The sequence below is a fragment of the Schistocerca piceifrons genome, unplaced genomic scaffold, assembly GCF_021461385.2.
Source record: "Schistocerca piceifrons isolate TAMUIC-IGC-003096 unplaced genomic scaffold, iqSchPice1.1 HiC_scaffold_835, whole genome shotgun sequence".
Taxonomy (NCBI): domain Eukaryota; kingdom Metazoa; phylum Arthropoda; class Insecta; order Orthoptera; family Acrididae; genus Schistocerca; species Schistocerca piceifrons.
Genome location: NW_025729097.1, coordinates 641,440 through 666,039, shown reverse-complemented (window position 1 = coordinate 666,039; position 24,600 = coordinate 641,440). Strand labels below are relative to the sequence as shown.

General features: G+C 41.4%; 1 protein-coding gene across 1 annotated transcript in view; it reads left to right on the top strand.

Annotated features, from left to right (window-relative positions):
• Positions 1-24,600, top strand: part of LOC124770902 — a 146,858-nt gene that overhangs the window by 7,611 nt on the left and 114,647 nt on the right. The window contains exons 2-4 of the mRNA XM_047249219.1: positions 82-260; positions 10,916-11,043; positions 12,512-12,687. Coding sequence (XP_047105175.1) covers positions 82-260; positions 10,916-11,043; positions 12,512-12,687 — 483 coding nt within the window. The remainder of the gene's footprint in view (positions 1-81; positions 261-10,915; positions 11,044-12,511; positions 12,688-24,600) is intronic.

Sequence of the window (24,600 nt, the reverse complement as noted above, 5' to 3'; positions counted from 1 at the left end):
TTCATAGTTCTGTTCAAGAAAAGACGGTCTAGTATCAAAATGTAACTTGTTACATCAGGTGACCACATTTCATTGTTTAAGGTTGGATGACATGGAATGGAACCTGGAGACACTGCAAACGGATCGGCTGAGGAGTGCGACCCTCACCAAGTTACTGCACGCTGTACAGCAGATCACAAGAGCCATAAACCACAGGAATCGCCTTGTCTTGGATTATAATTGGGAATTTCTTCATAATGACCACAACATCAGCAAAACTGGTGAGTATCTCCTTTGACAGTTTTTTATCTCTATATATTAAGGGCAATGTCCTAGGTGACTGACTCGTCACGACCCAGCCTTAACCACCAAGGATACAAATTCGAAATTTGGAGAGAGTAAAGAAACAGTCTTTCAGCACTTATAGCAAAATAAATCTTTATTAAAGAACTGTTAAAACAATTATTGAAGTTACATCTATGTTACTTGAATTTTTACTTAGAAATAAAAAGAAATATGGTTTTCAACGTTTTTGGTATAAGCAGTGAAATGTTTTATGAAATTATTTCATTATGAAAGCATTTTAAAGCTAAATTTATTAAAATTTGTATTTGGATTCTCGATTAGAAACAAGAAATACGTGTTTCGGTGTTTTTGGAAATTCAGCTCCTACGTGAATGAACTAGTGTGTGACTCATCGTTCACTAGCCCAAACTGCTAATGAGAAACTTGAACTACTAGAATGGGCGCTGGTCTTATACTGTTAACACCATTTAGTGAGGCATTGTTCGTAATTCCATCCCTAAGAGGGTGAAGTAGGGGCTGAAATGTTTTTTGAAGACATGTCACTCTTATGTTAATTGTGATGCTAGAGCTTGAAAACTGGTGTTTGGTTTCTCAATCAGAAATAAAAAAATACATGCTTCAGTATTTTTGAAAATTCAATTACTAAGCGGTTAAAATAGTGGGTGAAAGTTTATTTTGAAAATAAATCATTATTACAGTACTAATAAAGCATTTTTAAAGATGTATCTCTGAAAAATGGCATAGGACTTCTTCGTTAGTAATTAAAAAGTATGTGTTTTGGTGTTTTTGGTATTTTAGTCGCTAAGGGGGTGATACAGGCGATGAAAATTTTTATGAATGTATTTCATTAAGTAATCCTTTCTATAGGTAAACTGAAGAAAATTTGTATTTGTGTTCATGGTTAGAAATTTAAAAAATTATGTGTTTCGGTGTTTCTGGAAATTCAGCTGCTAAGGAGGTAAAATTGGGAATGAAAATGGTTCTCGAAATATTTGATTACGAAAGAATTTTTCAAATAAAATGTTGAAAGTTTGTATTTGGCTTCTTGGTTAGACGTAAAGAAATTGATGTTTAAATGTTTTCTGGAAATGCAACCTCTAACGGGGTGAAATAAGCGACGATAGTTTTATAAAAAAATTCTTTATATTAAAACATATTTCAAGTTTAATCTATAAAATTGGTATTTGACTTTTAAGGCAATATGCGTTAGGCAAAGAAAGTTTTGATGAAAGTAACTATCACCACAAGAACTCACAATGGTGGATTAACGAGGATCTCTGACTCCAGCTACCAGAATTGATTTCTGGTCGGAAGTAAATTCGGAAAAGACCATGCTTCTACGGCCTTAATTAGCGTGGAAAGCTTAGAAGATGTAGCGATTTTTGAACGGCGTAAAAATTCGATAAAGAAATAATCTGTTTAGACCATACACTCCACACAAGAGAAGCAGTGGGTGCTAAGATAATTGTTAAATGAAGCGGAATGTACCCTTTAAGTTATGTTAGGAAGTAAATCTTGTCTAAGATAGAGAACACATAGATTATGGGGCTGTGTCTACCGCACACTCCTCGAAGAGACACAAATGGCACACTAGTCCCTTGCCTACATGTGGGTGCTTCTATACCCGCGTCAGAGTCATGCTACACTGCAGATATGCTATAGAAAGAGCTTTCAGATGGAAACTTTTTGATCGTCCCTTATATGACTGAGACTTTATTTCTGGTTGTACTTGCCCTTTATTTGTCTCTACCACCTCTTGCCGCACTGCAGTTATCTGCGTTTTCCTGAGTCATTTCCGAGAAAACTTCTCCCTACTGCCCCAAACCGCTTTTTCTCCTCAATATACACTACGTTTTATACTATTTTTATCCAGTATATCTCCATACTTCATCATTATACTGACCCCTTTCAACGTATAGGGGCGTCTACTTCATGCCACATCTTCAGTTCTTTTAAGTAACACCTAATAACTACACTTAGTGGCATCTTCAGGCTTTTACTAGCGTCATCTTCAATGCAACGAACATTGATATGATTTAATATGGGTCTGTGCCTCCATACACGTCATATTCTCTACTATCTATATAAGATATAAATGTATATCTGAGGTGCGACAATAAAGTAATGAGACTGATTTTCTTTGCAAGATGTGGCAACCCTGCAGTACCTTTGACTTTGGTCTATAAGCTGCTTCTAGTCCAAGTGGCACATCGATGCAACTGCTCAGTCGTGAGTTGTGCTGTAATAAGTTAACACGTGTTTGTGTCTCTCGTCACGGAAATGGAACCAGATAATATTGCTCAACGGTATGTCATTTCTTTTTGCATGAAATTGGGTGGGAACGCGTCGACAACTTACGGTAAGCTTTAGAAGGCTTTTAGAGAGGAGGTTATGTCAAGCGCTCAAGTTTTTCGTTGGCAAAAAATGTTGAGTGAAGACAGAACCAATGTTGAAGATGAAGACTGCAATGGACGACCATCAACCTCAAGGACGTGTGTCAACTTGGCCAAGGTGCGTGAACTCGTACGATCTGATCAAAGATTATCTGTGAAAATGATTGCAGAAGAACTGAACATCAATCGAGAAACGGTTCGTCTAGTAATAACTGAAGATCTTGGTATGAGAAAAATTCCTGCAAAATTGGTCCCCAAAAATCTCACACCACAACACCGAGAAACATGGAAAAATGTGGCAGCCGATCTGTTAGAGCAAACAGAAATGAATCCAGAATTGTTGGGCCGTGTTATCACTGGTGACGAAAGTTGGTTTTTTCAGTACGATCCAGAGACAAAAGGCCAAAGTTCGCAATGATGCTCAAAAGGATCACTCAGACCAAAAAGAGCTCGCGTGTCAAAGTCAAAAGTGAAATGCACGCTTGTGTGCTTCTTTGATTCCAAGGGAACTGTTCATAAAGAGTGAGTGCTTCCTGGACAAACAGTTAACCGATATTACTACAAAGAAATTTTAGAAAGACTTTGCAAAAGAGTTGTTCGTGTCCGTGCCAACATTGCTAATAATTGGGTGCTGCATCACGACAATGCGCCATCCCATACTGCTCCGTCAGTACAGCAATTTTTTACCTCAAAACAAATTTCAGTACTACCACAGACACCTTATTCACCAGATATAGCTCCGTGCGACTTTTTTCTATTTCCAAGAGTCAAAACAGCGGTCGAGGTACACCATTTTCAAACAAAACAAGACGTCAAAAAGCTGTGACGAGGGTCTTGGAGAATATTACAGAAGATGAGTTCCAGAAATGTTACCATCAATGGCAGAAGCGCTGGAAAAAGTGTGTGCAATCAGATAGGAACTACTTTGAAGGAGACAACACTAAACTTGACTAAAACGGTACGCAACATTTTTTTCACATCAGTAACATTACTTTATTGTTGCAACTTGTATATTTGTTTACGTAGTTCTCAGATTCAAACTCTCTTTTCAGATTTCTGTCTTGATTCAGAGTGGTCAGTACCAGGTAACTGTTTCAGCTGCACCATTCTAATCAATATAGTCAAAAATAAAGACAAATAACACATAATTAACAAGAACGAAAGATGAATGGAAGTATGAAACTTGAACTTGGAAATAAAGTTCCATCTATATCAGATCTCACTGGTCGCCAAACTGGTAACTACCATGCAGAAACACCTTCCCAACAAACTCTTAGTTACTGTTACTTATAATTTTTTCAGGGCTATAATGTTCCTGAGTTTCAATTCCTTGCAAATTTTCAGATATTCGAGAGACATTCATGTGGGGCTTCGTACAATTCTGAATGGTTGCTGATATACCTGTATATCCATTTTAGTTTGTGCCATTCTGCGTTATTCATTACTAGTACCTGTTATCCTACTTTGAAACTAGTGGTAGGTGATAGATTTTACATCATATCACCATTTCCCATCTAACACTCTTTCCCCTATATTTACTCTTTCTTGTGCTTGATTGTTGCCTAATGAGATATCGAATAAAACAAGAAAAGTCAGTCAGCTCTGGTTCATGGTTACATATTAATTTGCATTCACATCTACATCTACATCCATACTTCGCAAGCCAACTGACGGTGTGAGGCGGAGGGTACCTTGAGTACCTCTATCGGTTCTCCCTTCTGTTCCAGTCTCGTATTGTTCGTGGAAAGAAGGATTGTCGGTATGCCTCTGTGTGGGCTCTAATCTATCTGATTTTATCCTCACGGTCTCTTCGCGAGATATACGTAGGCGGGAGCAATACACTGCTTCACTCCTCGGTGAAGGTATGTCCTCGAAACTTCCAAAAAAGCCCGTACCGAGCTACTGAGCGTCTCTCCTGCAGAGTCTTCCACTGGAGTTTATCTATCATCTCCGTAACGCTTTCGCGATTACTAAATGATCCTGTAACGAAGCGCGCTGCTCTCCGTCGGATCTTCTCTATCTCTTCTATCGACCCTATCTGGTACGGATCCCACACTGCTGAGCAGTATTCAAGCAGTGGGCGAACAAGCGTACTGTAACCTACTTCCTTTGTTTTCGGATTGCATTTCCTTAGGATTCTTCCAATGAATCTCAGTCTGGCATCTGCTTTACCGACGATCAACTTTATATGATCATTCCTTTTTAAATCACTCGTAAAGCGTACTCCCAGATAATTTATGGAATTAACTGCTATATTGTAGCTAAAAGATATGGGATCTTTCTTTCTATGTATACGCAGCACATTACACTTATCTAGATTGAGATTCAATTGCCGCCATTCCCTGCACCATGCGTCAATTCGCGTGGTGTAAATACTGTTGCATCATGCTTGTGGTTGTTAAGGATGCCTTCTAAATACCTAATATTATTACGCCATGTGGAATGTTTCCTCTACATCTCCTGCAAAGTCCCCTGTAACCCTACCGCTCATATTTATCCAAAGGAAACCCCTAAGATAATTATGTATCGTGTCCCGACAACATTTCATAAATATTTTAGCATGAAACTGTTTACCATTATTCAACACAATACTCTCAGGCATGCCTAAAACAACAAAATTGTTGTTACCCAGCTTTTCTGTAGGTGTTGTGGCATTAGCTCTTCTGTCTGGAAATAGCTTAATGTATTTACTGAATCCCCTGACGTAGACCAAAACACGCTCCTCTAGAACTACGTGTAGGTCGAAAATGATCTAATGCTAATAATTCCACTGTGTTAAAGGGATTGCATATTCCTTTGCACAATGCTACTTACCAGTCTCTAACTCAAAACGCATATTTTCAAAAGTTACTGTGTCACTGAAGTTTGCAATACATTTCTTAGTCCCTTAATGCTCTTACTGCAAATACACATAGTCTATTAAAAGCGCAGATTTTTGGAGGGGAAGCATAGTAGCCGTTCTGGCAAATCCATGTTCGTTCTCCTGAACCAAATTCCTTGATGGATGTAATATTGTGTTACCATGAGATAATTAGGGTCTCGCAAATGACATTTTTTAATCTCCGATGATCACCCTATTCTGTTCTCTTTCAGAGTACTGACATATTTTCTTCAAAGCATTTTCCACCTTGATTTAATTTATAGCTAAAGTGAGTACCGAATCGTTTTCAGTTAATGTAATTTCAGACGCCTTATATAGCTCAGCATTTCTAGGCAACCTGTTGGACGCCAAAGTACACTTCCTTCATATGTTTTTAATTTCATGATCGAACTGTTGCAGGAACATTGCTCACCTTGCATGTTTCAACTTACAAGTTTACAAAAATGTTAATGCTTTAAGACCACTGCATATTATTACTTGGTGACTCAACAAAGAATGCTCAAATTTCTGCATTCCAAATACGATGGCCACTGCGTCTAGATCTGATACTCCATTATTATGCTCCACTGATTGTCCTGATTAAGTCTTAAAAACAATCAGCTGATGCACTTCAATATCCCCTTCTTTTTTATTTTAAACACCTACACTCTTATACCATATGCATCAGAGCTCACTAAAATAAAAGAAGTCTTCTCAAAATCTGAGTGATTCAGCAGCGGGTTATTTAAGAAACAATTTATGAGCTTTCGAAATGTGGGCTGATATCCTTCAGTCTGATCCCAGGGGCTATCCTCTTTTAACAACTGATGTGTGTAAGGAGCGTAGAATGACTCCTTCCACAAAACGCCGATCAGATATAAACAGGCCAAACATGGCTTTACGTTGTTGCTTTTTCTTTGACGTTTCAAACAGCTCAGTCACTGAGAACGTGGATGGTTTCGCTAAAATACGTTCTCTGCTAAACACATGGAGCAAGAAATTCAATTGATTCTTAGTGCATGCCATACTTTCTTAATTCAGTTTTGTGCCACCTTTTCCTACTTCATCTCATACATTGTCCAGAAAACTAAAATACTCTTCCCAAGTAGGACATGCAACTTCATGTTGTCTACGTAAAATGTCACTTGCCCTAATGGTTCCTGCCCCTGTAACAGCGCCATATCTCTTAAAATGGCAAAGACCGATATACAGGGTGATTCAAAAAGAATACCACAACTTTAGGAATTTAAAACTCTGCAACGACAAAAGGCAGAGCTAAGCACTATCTGTCGGCGAATTAAGGGAGCTATAAAGTTTCATTTAGTTGTACATTTGTTCGCTTGAGGCGCTGTTGACTAGGCGTCAGCGTCAGTTGATGCTAAGATGGCGACCGCTCAACAGAAAGCTTTTTGTGTTATTGAGTACAGCAGAAGTGAATCGACAGTGCATTTCGAACGAAGTATGGGGCACTGAGAATCCGCGGGAAACAACTCAGTATGAACGTGACTCGCCTAAGGTGAACGTTTTCTGTGCCATTTCACCCAATAAAGTTTTTGGTCCCTTTTTCTTCGAAGGTGCTACTGTAACTGGACTACAGTATCTGGAGATGTTAGAGAATTGGCTGTTCCCTCAGCTCGAACAAGAAGCACAACAATTCATATTTCAGCAAGATGGAGCGCCACCACATTGGCACTTATCTGTCCGTAACTACCTGAACGTCAACTACCCGAGGCGATGGATCGGCCGCCAGGCAGCCCGTGACAGAGCACTTCATCACTGGCCTCCAAGAAGCCCTGATCTTACCCCCTGCGATTTTTTCTTATGGGGGTATGTTAAGGATATGGTGTTTTGGCCACCTCTCCCAGCCACCATTGATGATTTGAAACGAGAAATAACCGCAGCTATCCAAACTGTTACGCCTGATATGCTACAGAGAGTGTGGAACGAGTTGGAGTATCGGGTTGATATTGCTCGAGTGTCTGGAGGGGGCCATATTGAACATCTCTGAACTTGTTTTTGAGTGAAAAACAACCTTTTTAAATACTCTTTGTAATGATGTATAACAGAAGGTTATATTATGTTTCTTTCATTAAATACACATTTTTAAAGTTGTGGTATTCTTTTTGAATCACCCTGTATTAAAGACAGACGGAAATACTCCATACCCACGAGAAAATCCATTATATATACGGAACACATATTTTCTTCAGTCTTTTGCCAATGGAAAATTCGAGTAACCACAAATTATATCGAACGATTCATGTGAAACAAGTAGCTCCTCTGAATTATTGCAATAACTTTGTATATTTTGTGCGCTGTCCCTCATTAAATTTTGTTTAAAGTATGAGCATCTAGTACCAGCCTTACAATTCTATAACAATTCAGTGCTACCGCCAGTGGATTTTTAAAAATATGTATTGCGTGTTACAATATCCCCGAATCTAACGTTCGTTGAATCGTTTCTTAATAGGTTCTTGGCAACTGGTCATCATTGGATATGGTACTTGAAAAATATTTCCAAAGTCTTACATTTAAAATGCATTAGTAATATGTTTCCATACATTTGAAAACGCAGTGTTATGCTTGAGTAACACTTGCCTAAGCTTTTCTCTCTGTTTACATGAAACTAGATGTACAGATTGAATTTTTATGTTCAGTACACAAGGGCTCCTGATATTTTTAATTCTATTATAGGGTAGCTCAACTTATTATGAACTACACTGAAGCGCCAAAGAAACTGGTATAGGCACACGTATTCAAAAATGGTTCAAATGGCTCTGAGCACTATGGGACTTAACTGCTGAGGTCATCAGTCCCCTAGAACTTAGAACTACTTAAACCTAACAAACCTAAGGACATCACACGCATCCATGCCCGAGGCAGGATTCGAACCTGCGACCGTACCGGTCACGCGGTTCCTGACTGTAGCGCCTAGAAATGGTTCAAATGGCTCTGAGCACTATGCGACTTATCTTCTGAGGTCATCAGTCGCCTAGAACGTAGAACTAATTAAACCTAACTAACCTAAGGACATCACACACATCCATGCCTGAGGCAGGATTCGAACCTGCGACCGTAGCGGTCGCTCGGCTCTCGGCTCCAGACTGTAGCGCCCAGAACCGCACGGCCACTCCGGCCGGCTAGCGCCTAGAACCGCTCGGCCACCCCGGCCGGCACACGTATTCAAATGCAGAGATATGTACACAAGCATATGTAAACAGCAGGTCTGTACTTGTAACTATGAAGTACATTGTGTTTTGTAACGGGTTATTTTCACTTTCTTAAGCTGGTTTTAATAATGAAACTAATACAATATTTAAAAATGTGGTCTCCGCCTCTTTTTGTTATACTCAAGCGACTGAGACGAAATCTTGGATGGACGAATCTATTATTTGCTTTGAAAAATTTTGAAGTTCTAAATGGTTTCCATGTTTGTTTAGGACGTAATACACTTTAATCATGCACATACCCTCGATAGTGCATATGTTAATATCATATATGTTTTTGTACTAGGTAATAACAAAACAAGTTTTAATCTGGGCTTAAATTCGAAAGCTGTAGAGGTTTAAAAAGCTACTGAATAAGACTGACGGAAAAAATTGCAACACAAAAACCTATTTAATGTAGAATAACTAAATTTCGGGAATATACATGTCTAGGTACCATATTTAGATGATTAGCGCTGGTAGATAACAGCTTAATGTAAGCATGGCGAAAGCCATTACAAATGTGAAATGCTGGTACATTAATAAACGTGTAACTGCCGGAATTTAGAATGCAGGCATGCAAACGAGCATCCATTGTGTTATAGAGGTGCCTGATTTCAATTTGTCGGATGGAGTCTCGTGCCTGTTGCACGTGCTCACTGAATGCAGGGATGGTTAAAGCTTGGTAAGGATGACGCTGGAATCGTGGTCTGATGATGTCTCATACGTGCTCGATCGGAAATCTGATGGTCGAACAGCCCAAGGCAACATGTCGACACTATGTAGAGCATGTTGGGGCCACTACAGCGAGCGTTATCCTGTTGGAAAACACTCCTTAGGACGCTGTTCGTGAATGGCAGCTCAATAGGTCGAGTCATCAGACTGACGTACAAATTTGCGTCAGAGGCATGTGATAACCACGAGGGTGTTCCTGCTACTATAGGAAATCGCACCTCCTACCATAACTCCAGATGTAGGCTGAATGTGTCTAGCACACAGACAAGCTGGCTGCAGGCCTCTGGGCTCCTCCTAACTGACACATGGCCGTCACTGGCACCGCGGCAGAACCAACTCTCATCAGAAAACACCACAAACCTCCACCCAGCTCCCCCCCCCTCCCCCTCCAAGAGTGCTCTCTCTTGACAGCACTGAAGTCGCAAATGGCGGTGGTTTGGGGTGAGGATAGGGCACAGTACAGGGAGTTTTGCTCGGAGCTGTCCTTGAAGTAACCAGTTTGTAACAGGTCATTATGTTACTGTTGTTCCAACTGCTGCTCACATTCTTTCAGCCATCTGCTGAACACGATGGTTTTCCTTCTCCTCAGAGCCACGTGGTCGTCTGGAGCCCAGCCTTCTCGAGACCGTGCATTCTCGTGCCTACCGTGGCCAGCAGTCATGTACAGTGGCTACCTACCTACCTGTCAAGTCTTTCTGCAATATCACAAAGGAACATCCAGGTTCCCATAGCCCTATTACAAACGCTGTGAGCTGTTGATAATAGCGTGTCTGTCGCCTTAAAGATATTCTTGACTAACGTCAATCTACCACATCCAGTCTCAAAGGCAACTGACCATCACAACCGTTACAGTGTGTATTTAAATAAATGTAATTTGTATCGTCATACGCGACTGGCGCGAAATTGGAATAGGCGTCATCATTAAGATATAGAAACACTCCTACTTTCGTTTATGTCACACAATTCTTTCTTGGCATTGCGTTTTCTTTCCCCATCAGTTTATGTGGTCTGAGACCTTACCAATCCTCCAAAAAATGATTTTAGCTTCCAATTTTTTTACGTTCTTCAAGGAGATCTCCCATTTAGAGTCTTTTATGATGTAAGCCTACCTATTTGGTCCCCCTCCCCCCCCCCCCTGGAATTTAGTGCTGGTGACGCCAGTGTTTAAAATACTAAAAGTAAGCTGACATAGAGATGACATTTCCATCAACATATGATACAGGCACAGATATACTACTCGTGTACCGCTTCGGTCCGAAAAAGGTGTCCATACTGTAGTGTGACTGTAGTCTGACAGTGTAAACATATTTAGTAAATTCTACCTTCATACCCTCTGTATCCTTGTGAATGCAGAAAGTGAATGTTGTGCTCGCATAGAAATCTGATTCACTGACCTCTTCACCACTTTGTCGTCTGTCGTCTGTCTTCTTGTCCAGAATTCCAGGCCGAGATACCGGTCTTCCTGGAGCACCTCTCTGACTACTGGCGGGACTCGGCGCAGCTGCTCTCACTGGGTGTCAAACATTTCTCTCAGCTGCTCGTCCCCCTCGCTTTCGAGCAAATGGTAAGTGGAGATTCTTTTCGTGTTTTATGTTATATGTACGCGGGATGAGAAAGTGATACACACAGCCACGAGTACGTGGTCAGTCCTCTTAGTCTGTTTACTGGCTTACGCGGCTCACACTGTCGCTGTTTCCGCCGCTCTGACTGCAATGTTAACTCACTGCAAGAGATCGGACCCCCTCTACCTTGTGCGGTTATTAGGCAAAGCAAGCACAGTCGGAACGGTTAAGGATAGCCAAGAAAATCATCCGTACCTTTCTCGTTCGTAGTTTCTCGTAACTTCCTAAAGCAGCTGGAAAACTTCCTGTCAGATCTTACAGTACAAGCCTAAGCCTGGTGGCCACATATTTCTTAGGGAATGGTCCAGATGTTACTAAACCGTCCTTTATCTCACTATCTGAGAATCTGCTTATTTGGAGTCTATTACTCTGTAGGTAATACGCGGGAGAGAGGGGTCAGGGATTACGGTCTGCTATAAAGATCACCTTGCGTAATAGAATTTGACAGCCTATGTTGATTTTTTAAAGGCTTCATCGTTCGGAAATAACTTGGAGAATGTCTATCCACACATGAAGAATTTAATGGGCGCAAACGTAAGCTTATGCACCGTGGACATCATGACCAACCACTACCTACCTCACACTCCAGTATTCCTGCTCCTTCTGCGAAATTACACTGAGGTGACAAGGCACGGGGTAACGATGTGCTCACTTACTGATGGTGGTAATGTCGCGTGCACAAGGCGTGGAAGGGCAGAGCATTGGCGCAGCTGCCGACTGTACTCAGGTGATTCATGTGTGACGTGGTTACGATCGTACCACGGCAATTAACACGCTTTGTGCGCGGAATAGTAGTTGGAGCTAGATGCACGGGCAATTCCATTTCGGGAATCGTCAGAGAATTCAGTATCCTGCTGCCTACAGTATAAAGACTGTGCCGAGAATAGCAAATTTCAGGGATTTCCTCTCACCACGGACAATGCAGTGGCTGACACCCTTCGGTTGATGATCGAGAGCAGCGGCGTTTGACTACAGCTGTCACTGCTAACAGACAACCAGCACTGCGTGAAATAACGGCAGAAAGCAGTGCGGGGCGTATGACGAACGTATCCATTAGATCCATTTATAATCTGTTTAGGGAAAGTTTATTTATAACTACCCATACACATCCATAGCTAGTATGTGTTAACGTCGAATGTAGGTGGTGGTCACATTAATTCGACTCCATTGTGTACAAATAAATGCAACTCTCTGAACTGACTTTGTAGCTTGAGAATCGTGTGTTTGATAAGACATCAATACAACCCACTTTGCATTAATGTTATAATATGTTGTACAAAACTGAATATTTAGTCATAAGCTGGCATTAACTTAAGCATTATGCAATAGTGGCACCTACACGTGTAACTTAAAGTTGGCTGCTAATTGTGAATACTGTAAGTAATTTGAACCACCTTCTGTGTGTCTCAGCGTATCCACTCAAATGATCTGCAACGCCATGAATGGATTAACAGCATGAAACATCTGAGAGACATGCTGCACACGAGATTAAGCGGCTGGGTTCATGATGTGCAATCCGTCAGCGAGCAGATGGCGTACTACAAAGTGGAAGAACACAAGAACAGGCCTGGGACTTATATACTTAGGTAAAAGCGAGTATACTTTGTAACTTTTGTCGAACTAATTACTATTCATGAATTTTTATTCCATTCCTTCCCCTCGTACGTATTTTTTACAGTTACGTAAACAGCTGCGATAATTTAATTCAGAACTGAGCAGAGAATGTGACTAGTGGACAACAGTCAAATACCGTTGCTGCCAGATACTACATAAGTTTACATAATTTATGGAAACGGTGAGAACCTCTGAAAATTTGTGGTACTTGACACATAAACCTAGTATAGAGGTCAAACAGGGCTAAAACAATTTGTCTAATCGAGGAAAGTCATGCTAATAACGTGTATTTCCACGTCTAGCCTAGATGATGGCACCAGTTAGGGAAGGAAGAGCGTACAAAAGTTATATTAATCTAAGGGCTAACCAGCGATAACGATTAAACAAAAGATGAAGAGGTGTCGATAGGAGGGTGTGGGGTGGTAATTGGTCATAGTTTTCATGTCTTACACTGTGACGTGCGGTTTTAAATCAGCTCATAGCACAGTGCATAAATACTGGAAGATAGAAGTGAGAGGTACAACGTGTATGCCTCTCCACCACTGGGCATGTGGGGTCACGGAGTGGCCAGCTTGGGATTGTCGAGGATGGTGAGTGTGTCTTGGAGGTGGAGGGCGACAAGTTTTACTATACTTACGACGACCCCTTTGAGTGCGGGGTGGCAAAAGGCCAATGATGTTTGTGGCATTCGACTGCTCACATATTGTCTATCATGCAACCACAATATTGACTGCCAATGGCAACAGGGGTGGGACTGGAGGTCTCCAGCTGCGAGCACAACATGAGGCTATGGAACATAAGTGAACTGCTTAGTCAACGAGTAACTCGCAATAGTGTTACAATGCTAGTGGTGCTGATATGAAGCAGAGCAATGGCAACAATTAAGAAACAAACATTGTAATATATCTACAACAACACTTCACGAAGTTGATGATTCGTCAGAAAGAAACACAGGGATTTTTGCAGAGTGAGAAAGAAGTGGCAGATAAAATATTAAGACTTCTGCAAGATGATTCAGTGGGATGTGTGGCATCGTATATGTTTGACTGTACAGATGGTATAAATAACGAGTGCAATGATGATAATATGTGCTTAACAAGTGAAACTGATACTGAAACGAGTCCCAGCTATGTAGTTCATCACACTTGTAGGGCAGGGAGCCAGAAATCTCGGCTCCATTGAAACGTAGTAAAGGCAAATCGTTGTCCAAGGAGCGGGTATTAAACATAATAACATACATCGAAGATCATCCGCAGCATAGGAATAACGCAACTGTGAATAGGTTTCGAATAATTCCACAGCAGTATGACCGTGTTCTGCATAAGAAAAAGGACAAATATTCAGGGTAGAACAAGAAGGACTTTTTACAAAAACTGATCTCCGCGCGTTTCAAGGTTTCTTGATAAAATTTATGGGATGTCCATGATAGTTACCTACTACGTTATGCACATCAAATTGTGTGTGACGTAGATTACAGTGATTTCAAGGGAAGTAGTAGACGGTAGCATAACTTGAAACAGTGCTATAGAATTGGAAGACATAAGATAACGACATTTCAAACGAAGTGTCCACGTGATATGCACTGCAAAATACGGAATCGACCCGAAAATTTGTAGATGATTATTCTATCCTTCAGTAAGGAATTTGTTTGAAGAAGAAATGCATTTAAAAGGAATCCAGGAAATTAGAGGTACTAAGAGAGTTGTGTCAAAGTCGAGTAAAATCAATGCCTCAATACATTAGTATACAATTATACCGATTGTTTAACTTGATGGTAAATCGGCTATAAAGTTATTTATTGTGCTGCGACAAGCTGAAGGTGCTCTGCTCCCTACGACTCTTTCTCGTGTGTGTGATCTTGCAAGGGCAGTAGGATATATTTATGTCACAGAAAGCAAGAATGGAATAGCGGCGTAAGAAAACAACAGCAATGGCAAGAGCAGTGGTTTGGGCCAATCGCTGGTCCATTTAACTTGCTTTTGCTTGATTCCTCGTCTCCAGATAAAAATCATGCTCCTTTAGAGCAAACTATTCCTCCCAAAAAATGTGTGACATTGCATTTCACACCACCTGGAACCACTGCGTAAATTCGACCTCTGGATGTCTGCTTTTTGCACGTCTATAAACCATATTATAGCACTTTCTGGAGCTATGTCTTCAAGGATATCAGTTTCACAATAAGCTCTTCGGCATGCTGTTCTGCATTAGGCTGGATGAATCACATTCCATCTGTTTTCACCACCCTATTACACCAATATGATTCTGTATGCTTTCTTTAAGAGTGAATATGCAGTTGGACGTCCTTTTCGGTTTGTAACCCCAAAGAAGTTCGCCTTGGGTCTTGATGGTTGGCACCTCTTTGACGACTATGACGCACTATTTTTCATTTGGTGTTCATAGTGCAATTTCATGGTTTGCTTTTAACATGTGTTGAATATCGACAATGTCTGTCTGTGAAGCATAATACATACGTGCCATTAGAAGTATGACCTGTGCACCTCCTGGACACTTATTTTCTGTCACCCTCCTGATGCACATGGTGAGTCATTTGCAGCTAATGTTCTTCCTGTCAGAATTGTTAACACAACGCTTTGAAATTAGCTTTACTAAAGACTGAAGTTGTGATCTTGGACTCAAGAGGGTCCTTGTTAGACTGTCAGTCAGGGGTTGATTATTGAGAAAGAGAGGGTAATGTTGAGTGGATCATGGCTGGTAAGTCAATAGAAAGCTTGCCAGTACTTGAGTTTATAGTTGGTATACTCAGAGCTTGTCTGTCGTCAGTTCAGGCGTCTTTTTGTATGAAGTATATTGCTGTGGCATCTCTCTAATTCCTAGTGGCGAGTTAGTGTGTTCAAGACATTGGTGAGAAAGAAGGAACAGTAGTACCCATGAGATTCTTTGAATATTTCAAGAGGTCAAGGAGTAGGGAGAATTTAAATGGGACTGATAGCTGGGATGAGTGTGTGTGTATGTGTGTGTGTGTGTGTGTGTGTGTGTGTGTGATAGTGACTTTCGTTGAAATTTGCTGCAGGAAGGAATTTGTATCGGATATACCTTCAGGATATGGAGAGTGACAAGGTATTTTCTGATTTGAGTCTGTACAAGCTTCCAGTAAACGTCCTAGATTTTATGGTACTGTTCTAGAATTATTTTACGTGGGTTATTGTGGGGTGGATATGAGATGGAGTGAGAATAAGGGTTGACTTTTGCATGAACTCGTGATCACTTTCAATCAGATGAAGGATATGTGCAGTTATGCGTCTGAGGAGGTAGACAGACGAATCATTTCAGTGATAGGGGAGTTGAGACATGAAAGGAAGTAGATCATTTGTCCTCAGCTACGTTCAACGTGGTAACTGCTGTGGATATACAGGTCCACAACGATAATGTAGGTGTAGAAGGGTTAATCAAAGTGAGCAAGGAAATAGTGTACGACAACTCAGAAAGATATGGGTGGTGACTGTTAGGTAGGGTAGATCACATAACTAAAGAGGAGGTACTGAACAGAAGTGGGGAGAAGAGGAGTCTGTGGCACGACTAGAAGAAGGGATCGATTGGCAGGACATGTTCTGAGGCATAAAGGGATCACCAATTTAGTACTGGAAGGAAGCGTGATGGATAAAAATCATAGAGGGAGACTAATGGATGAATTCAGCAAGCAGATTCAGAGCGGTGTAGGCTGCAGTCGTTACTCGGGCATGAAGAGGCTTGCAAAGGATAGAATAACATGGAGAGATGCATCAAACCAGTCTTCAGACTGAAGACCACAGCAACACCAACATGGGGAATGAGTCCTCCTACCCAATATCCTCTTACTAACTTGGGAGGTGGCGAGGCTTACCTGAACACCTACAAAATGAATTCGTTTTAAACAAGTGCCAGTTGTTTATATTATTGGATATTCTCTCACTTCCTTCCCCTTCACATATCTTATTAATCTGTAGTCCACTGCAAGGTGTTAACGCTATTTAGTGTTTTGTTACTTTCGACTCCTTTATACACTTTAATGTGCTGCCTCCTCCAGCTGGTTTCCTCCCAAGTCCTACTTTTTTGACTTATTAACGCAAATATCTACTATCCTTATAGTGTTATTCACTTATCTGTTCTTATCCTTATTCTTTCACGTTTATTTCTGTATACTCATCAAACTTTAGTGTCAATTACGTCTCCATAGGGGAGCAGTGATTTTTTAGGTGCTGTGTCGTTGATACTACAGGATATATTTTGCGTGTTTCTGAGTACATCTTATCCACCCATGTGACTTTATATTTTCACATATATGCACCTGTCAAAGACTATCGTGTCACTTGATCTATTTTATGTTCATGATTTCTGTGACTTCCATTTGTTTAGCATTTTTGTTATTAGGTATAGTTAAAAGAATTTAGGTTTATGCTTTAAAGATTGACACGATATTTGAAGAATGCATTGCCATACAAAAAACCTAAATGGAGAGATTACCAAACATGAACTTGAGCCCTTATGCTCCTTATCCGCATGTTCTGTATAGCTGCACAGCGCAGAGATTTTGTTTAATTCTGAGACTCAATCTATTACTCCATAATTGAGTGTCACACTTACTTCTACTTCAGTCCCCTTAGATCCACGATTAAAGAGTACTCTTGACAGGAGAGTTGGCTGTAGTGCAGAATTGTGATATAAACTAGATAGCACCACCGTAGCTATGGGCCCTATAATGGCGAATTTCATAGCTGCAGAACAGTTGTGCATCCCCTGAGGTTACTTGGTATAGACTACTGCGATCAGTTTAAATTTTGTACTCTTCACTAGTTTCTAATAAATACTTTTTTTCGTCAAATGTATCCATTTTCTCTTCATCCGGTATCAGATCGATGTAGCTTCGACTTTACTTTTGTTTCTCGTTTGTCATTTCTTTATAATCTGATTTATACTTCTCCCTTCTCTCATAAATATCATTTTCTGAATTGCAAATGTTTAGCGACTTATCTTTCAGTGGATTCATTCTTGGCTTGTTGAAATATACCTCTTTTGCAACACAGTCACATGAGACAATACTAGTGTCCTCCCTGTCTTTAGCAGACTCCTTTATTCAATCCCCATACACGTATTTACGATGTCTATGTTCTCTTCACATGGGTGATTGGTTTCGTTTCCATATGCGTTAAGCCATACTATTTTCTTGGGCCGTTTCTGTTTTACTCTCCTTGGTACCTTCAAGAATTTTACTTTGTGCAGTCCCTTTGTCGTTAATGTACATGATCGGACTTCATACGAACCTGATACGTTACCCATCACCCTCCTGTCTCCATTTGTATTTCCATGTGGTGTGACGTGGGTAACTTTTGACTGAGTCAGGTAAATTTAATTTCCGGTAATTGTACGTTATTCCATAAGTGCACAATGCTTCGCTTTTCAGGGTGCCTTAGATAGCTACCTAACGATGGCTGGCGAAAATAGCTATCAAATCCATATCTCTATTTCACCGCAATCTTAGATCAAAAGACAGTTCACCTGCAACCTCATTACATTTGATTTTAAATAGATCTCTTATACTAGAAAGAGATTTGCATACACTTTATCCAGTGAATCACTGCTGCTTATGTTAAATGTGACAATTCTCGTTTTTCATTTGTTTTTTAATTAACTGAACGTCATTAACTTCTAAAGCCACCAGTTTTTGGTCATTTCCTATGAAATGCTGATGCAGTGTCTACAAGACAAACTGAAATTTCTAAGTGAACTTCATTCGGTAACGACACCACATTAGATTTAAACAAGCTATTGTAGGCTTGTATGCCTCAAACACACTCTAATCTTACATAATATTTCGGGCATGTCGCACTGTCCTACTGGATTTGTCCAAGTCTGTCAGAATGCACAATGGACATGAATGGACACAGGTGAACAGACAAGCTACTTATGTATGTGTCACCTGTCAGAGTCGTATCTAGACTCATCAGGGATCCCACATCACTCCAACTGCACACGCCCCACACCATTACAGAGCCTCCACCAGCTTGAACAGCCCTTGCTGTCATACAGGGTCCATGGATTCATTAGGTTGTCTCAGTAGTTCCTTTCACGTTACATACATTTTTTTTTTTAAATCGAAATTTTCTGCCTACGTTCAATAGAGTATTCCCTCTTTAATCTACATTCACTTTAATCCATATTTACTAGCAAGAATAACAACGAGTACTCCAGCAGCGACTCCCACGCCGCCTTGGTGCGTGCTAACAGCTACTGCCATGCACCACCGCCACTCCTTCAGTAATGGTTATTCTTCCTACCTTACTGGCCCTGCAAATTCATACCGATAAAACGTATGTCTCAACAAGTGCCCTAATGGGTGCATAAAACCCCTATTCTAAAATTGTTTTGAATGTAAAGGAAAATAAACAGACCTTTGGTGAAGTCACTGGGCATCTCATGATTGACATGACGTTCAGCTACTTCGCTCCTCTCCTAAATGGATACTGTTACTGCCGCCTTACCCCAAAATATTCCATGCATTATGGGTATTATTTGAAGGGTGTGTTGATAAGGGTAAATGTTTGCATTGGAATTTGTACTCTGAAGAGACTAAAGTCATGGGATACCTAGTAATATCGTATCAGGTCTCCATTTGCCTGGAGTAGTGCAGCAGCTACATGCGGCATTGATTCATTGGAAATCCCCTGCAGAAATATTGAATCATGCTGCCTCTGTAACCATCCATAATAGCAAAAGTGTTTCCAGTGCACGATTTTGTGCAAAAACTGACCTCACAATTACGTTAAATTAGTGTTCCATGGCACTCATGTCCTTGATTGTCCAGAATGTCCTTTGAACCAGTTGCAAATAATTATTACCTCATGACATGAGTAGTGGGAGAATGGGGGTGTGAGGCCATTTTGTTACTGCAGGTTGCTTCCATCAGGGGCAGGTATGCACTCAGAGGCAATCCTATTGTTCTCCTTTGATTGACACATACTTAACCTATTGTCCCATTAAGTGGTTTTCCAAGTCACTGCAGATAACGTATTGTCCCCCCCCCCCTCCCACTCCAACTCCCCTGCCCCTTTCACTGCTGCAGGTACACTTTGAAGTCTGAATTACTGGAATAGAAACTGTCACTACTATTTCACATGATGACACAAGTACAATTAGAGCTATGATGTCACAGACACACTGATTGACCTCCCATCGCAAATCCAAGATGGCTGCCATGATGGCGCAAGTATCGTTACCCAAAATGGTCGTGGTGGGAAATTCAAAAAGTGCCATACCCCCTCACAGATGGCAAATTCAAATTTTGTCAGTTTTTCGCGAGGGTCATGCTCACCTAGATTTAGAATGAGTTTTTGTGAGTGCCATACCCACCTAGACTTTGAAGGAAATAGTTAAAGTCTCCGCCATGATCTTCAACTGACCACCACATCCTTGGTGGTCTAACGTGTTCTAACGTGCACTAACGTGTACTAACGTGCACAGTGCATAGCGTCATCTAAGATGGCGGCTGTGACATCAGTTGATGATGCAAGTGCCACACCCCACTGGCGGGATGTTGAAATTTCGGTGGGAAGATATGTCAACTGGGCTACCTCCCCTAACATAACCCCCCTCCCCTCACTCCAGGCCGGCCGCGGTGGCCGTGCGAATCTGGCGCTGCAGTCCGGAACTGCGGGACTGCTACGGTCGCAGGTTCGAATCCTGCCTCGGGCATGGATATGTGTGCTGTCCTTAGGTTAGTTAGGTTTAAGTAGTTCTTAGTCTAGAGTACTGATGACCTTAGATGTTAAGTCGATCTGTCACTAACTCTGTAAACAGCACTCCTGTCGGGCAAATATGTACACTGGGAATGCAGTATCACTAACTTAGTTATGACGCTGAAGTCTATATTTTACTCCCAATATGCGGCAGGAGGATGGAGTACATCACATAAATCAAAGTTCGTTTACTGGGATGTGTCACGTCTCATCACACATGAGATGGAAGTCCTCTGATGACAGACAGGTTTACTGTTAACGATCGGAAATGTTATGCTGCTGCTTGAATGTGAAGGTACCATGGCTTATGTTCTGACATACGTTTGTGGGACGTAATCAAACTACTATTCATGTATAAAGAAAAAAGATTGTGTATGTCTAGTCATAACAGAATGATGGATTGAACATGGTGAATTGTGATTTCAATGCATCGGGAAGTATATCCGAACATAGGTGGTGATAGATTATTTTTCCTAAGCAGCTGCACAATATAGCAATGCAAGTGTTCATCTGGACCTCCTATAGTGTACAAACAGGACAGTCAATACAGCTGTTACAATACATCCTCTCATCGGCACCCCGTAAGCGTACCCTAGTATTTTCCTTGTTGTCTGTCAGAAGTGATATTGATTCAGTACGCCAGCCCGCGTCTGTGACGCCTTTCTTAGCATTACATCCGCGGATGGGGTATTCATTACCACACAGTGCCAGGCGCCTGCCCTTCATAACACTTGTTTGAAGAATCTCGGCAGGGTGCAGCACCTTCCAGAAGTGATGATTCGACGACTTTGTCGGGTAATTTCCTAGGACTGAGGAGAATCGAGACATATAGCCAGTGTGAGTGTGGGCCTTTTTTTGGATGCTGTGCAGATACAAACGATAACTGCACTGTTTGTGCAAAATCTGTATATACTGCATTGTAAAGTTACTGTGGTTTATGGTGTGGCATGACTAGAGAAGATGACTGTGTGTCCTATCGTGTGGGACGTAAATATTAGGGACATCGATAACCACAAGCGATTTTTTACATGGGAAATTACAGCATGTGCACTGTAGATAATGAGATTCGTTCCAGAGGAAACATTAGCTGCACATCTATCGGTGTCAGACTGCAGTTGCAATCGTAATATTTAATTGTAGTTAGACTGTTAAATATTCTTGTGAGTCTTGTATGTATTTGGCGATCTGTAGACAATTTTTACAGGGTTTAACTGTCAGTGCAATGTAGCGATCTGTGCAAAATAATTTTGTCTCTGAAAGTCTCGTCTGCAGGAAACAATGGCAGATGGTGCTCCCAGACCAGCAGTTTGACGGGTAAGTTCACTGGTGGACAGGATCTCCTGTTAGGAATGTGCCCTGGGAAGCATTGCAACATCTCTAGGTGGTGGACTGAACTGCAGCTGTGTGTCATCACACCAGCAATGGTGCCTAGGTGAACACGTATTTCGATAGGAATTTCTCAAGTGTACAGTATGAAAGAGATGACAGCGTCTCACACTCACAGAGCCCAAACTATTGCGTCATAGCTTCGCTGGGAGTGCCAGTGCAGCGTCAGGTGTCAGGTGGTGGGATGTGTTTTTTATTATTAGCAATCTTTTATTTAAACTATAGTCCATCTAAATATATATTCTGCTAGCCACCAAGCGGTGTGTGGTGGAGGGCACTATTCACACCAAAGTTATATTTCCCTCCTTCTGTTCCACTCTCAGTTTGTGTGTGGGAAAAACGTCTGTCTGATCACCTCAGTATGAGCTCCAATTTCCCTTATCTTCGAATGGTGATCATTGTTCGATATGAAAGTTGGTGGTAATAATATATGCTCTGCATCCTCGGCAAAGATAGGATTTTGAATTTAGTGAGCAGCCCTTCCATTTAGTGCGTAGTCTATCTGCAAGTGTGTTCCACTTCAAATTTTCAATGAGATTTGTAACACTCTCGTGATGGTTAAAGGTACCAGTCACGAATCTTGCTGTTCTTCTCTGAACCTTCTCAATCTCTTGAATCAGAACCAACTGGTAAGAGCCCCCATACGTACAAACAATACTCAAAGACCAATAGGATGCCACAAATTACAAACAACTACACCATACATGTGAAGAATATCGATTTATTTAATTTGCATAAATTTTTTATGTCAATGTGGTATTAGCGGTACAGTAGTTAAGGGGAGGCAGTGTATGCGTGGGTGACATGGAGCAGAGCAGCAGGTTAATTGCAGCACACTAAGTTAATTTGAATACTTTTTATGTGAAACGCAGTTCAATAGTTTAAAGGGATGGGGATGACAATGAAAACCATTTAACAGAACAACAGGTTAAGTGCCGACAAAGGGCCAAACATTAGGTTAAACAACCAGAGTACAGTGCTGAACATTACGTTACACAACATGTTTTCCCCATGTAATTGATTATTACAAGACCTAGATGTTTCCAAACAGCAGAGAATGATGAGCCAGAGAAATCCAACCCCCACAAACTGAATTTCTTATAAATAAACAATATACCTTTTCCATATATTCCACAAATTTTCTTAATTGTTTAAACAATATTCCATACAGAGCAATCAAATACCCTCCAAATGATCGATCAACTGAGTCATTTTCCTACCAATTCCTAGAAAGAGGTGTTGGTTGGGTGAATTAGGTCAGTGCAGGTGCTCTTTTTTCCTGCCATTTTCTTAGGTATGTTGCATTATCCTGTTGCAATTTGAACTTCCCACCATTTTTTTGTGGGAAGAGGAGGGGTGTTAGGTTAGCAGAGGTAGCCCAATTGACCTATCTTCCCGTCGAAATTCCAACTTCCCACCAGGTGGTGTGTGGCACATCCGTCATCAACTAATATCACAGACGCCATCTTAGATGACATCATGCGCTGTGTACTTTAGTACGTGTTAGTGCACGTTAGTACCTGTTAGCCTGCTAACATGGGTTGGTAAGGGGATGTGGCAGCTGGTTGAGGTTCGTGGTGGAGACTTTAACTATTTCCTTGCAAGTCCAAGTGAGTGTGGCCCTCGCGAAAAAATGACAAAATTTGAGTTTCCCACCTGCAAGGGGCGAATGGCACTTTTTGAATTTCCGCCGCCGCCATCTTCGGTAACGGTACGTGCGCCATCATGGCCCCCATCGTGAATTTGCGATGGGAGTCCCATCAGTATGTCTGTGACGTCACAGGTCTAATGGTACTTGTGTCATCATGTGAAATAGTAGTGACAGGGGCTATTCCAATAACTCACACCTCAAAGTGTACCTGTAGCAGTGAGGGGGCGCGGGAGTTAGTGTGGGTGGGGAGGGGGACAATAGGTTAACTGCAGTGACATGGAAAACCACTTAACAGGACAATAGGTTAAGTACCTGTCAATCAAAGGAGAACAATAGGATTGCCTCTGAATGCATACTGCCCACGATGTAGGTAACCTGCACTAACAAAATGCGTCAGCATCCCCTTCCTGAGGGGGGAGGGGAGTGGGAGGGGCTGGAAGGGACAATAGGTTAAGTGCCGCAACATGGTAAAGCATTTAGCAGAATAGTACGTTAAGTACCTGTCAAACAAAGGAGAACAATAGGTTTCCCCCTGAGTGCATACCTGCCTCTAATGTAGACAACCTGACTACCCCTCTGTCCCGCTACTGACATGGTGCATGGTGCTCTATAAAATTTCCAACTTTGTTTGGGAACATTACTGCATGAACGACTGCAAATGGTCTCCAAGTAGCCGAACGAGACCGTTTCCAGTCATTTATCAGTCCAGATGGACCAGAGGACCCTGTTCATTCCATTACGGAGCCACCATCAGCTTGCACACTGCCTTGTTGGGAACTTGGGTTCACGGCTTTATGGTGTGTGGTCTACACTCAGACCCTACCATCAGCTCCTACACAATGAAATCGGGAAACATCTGAAAATGCCACAGTTTCCCTTACTCTAGGGCGCAACCAATACGGTCACTAGCACAGGAGCAGTAGCAGCATCTTCTACTATCATTCCCCATTGACAACAAATTGCATTGCACTTTCCTAACGGATACGTTCGTCTTACGTCCAACACTGATTTCTGTGGTTGTTTCACACAGAATTGCTTGCCTGTTAGCACTGACAACTCTACGCAAACAGTGCTGCTCTCGGTGGTTGAGACCATCGGCCACTGTGTTGTCCGTAATG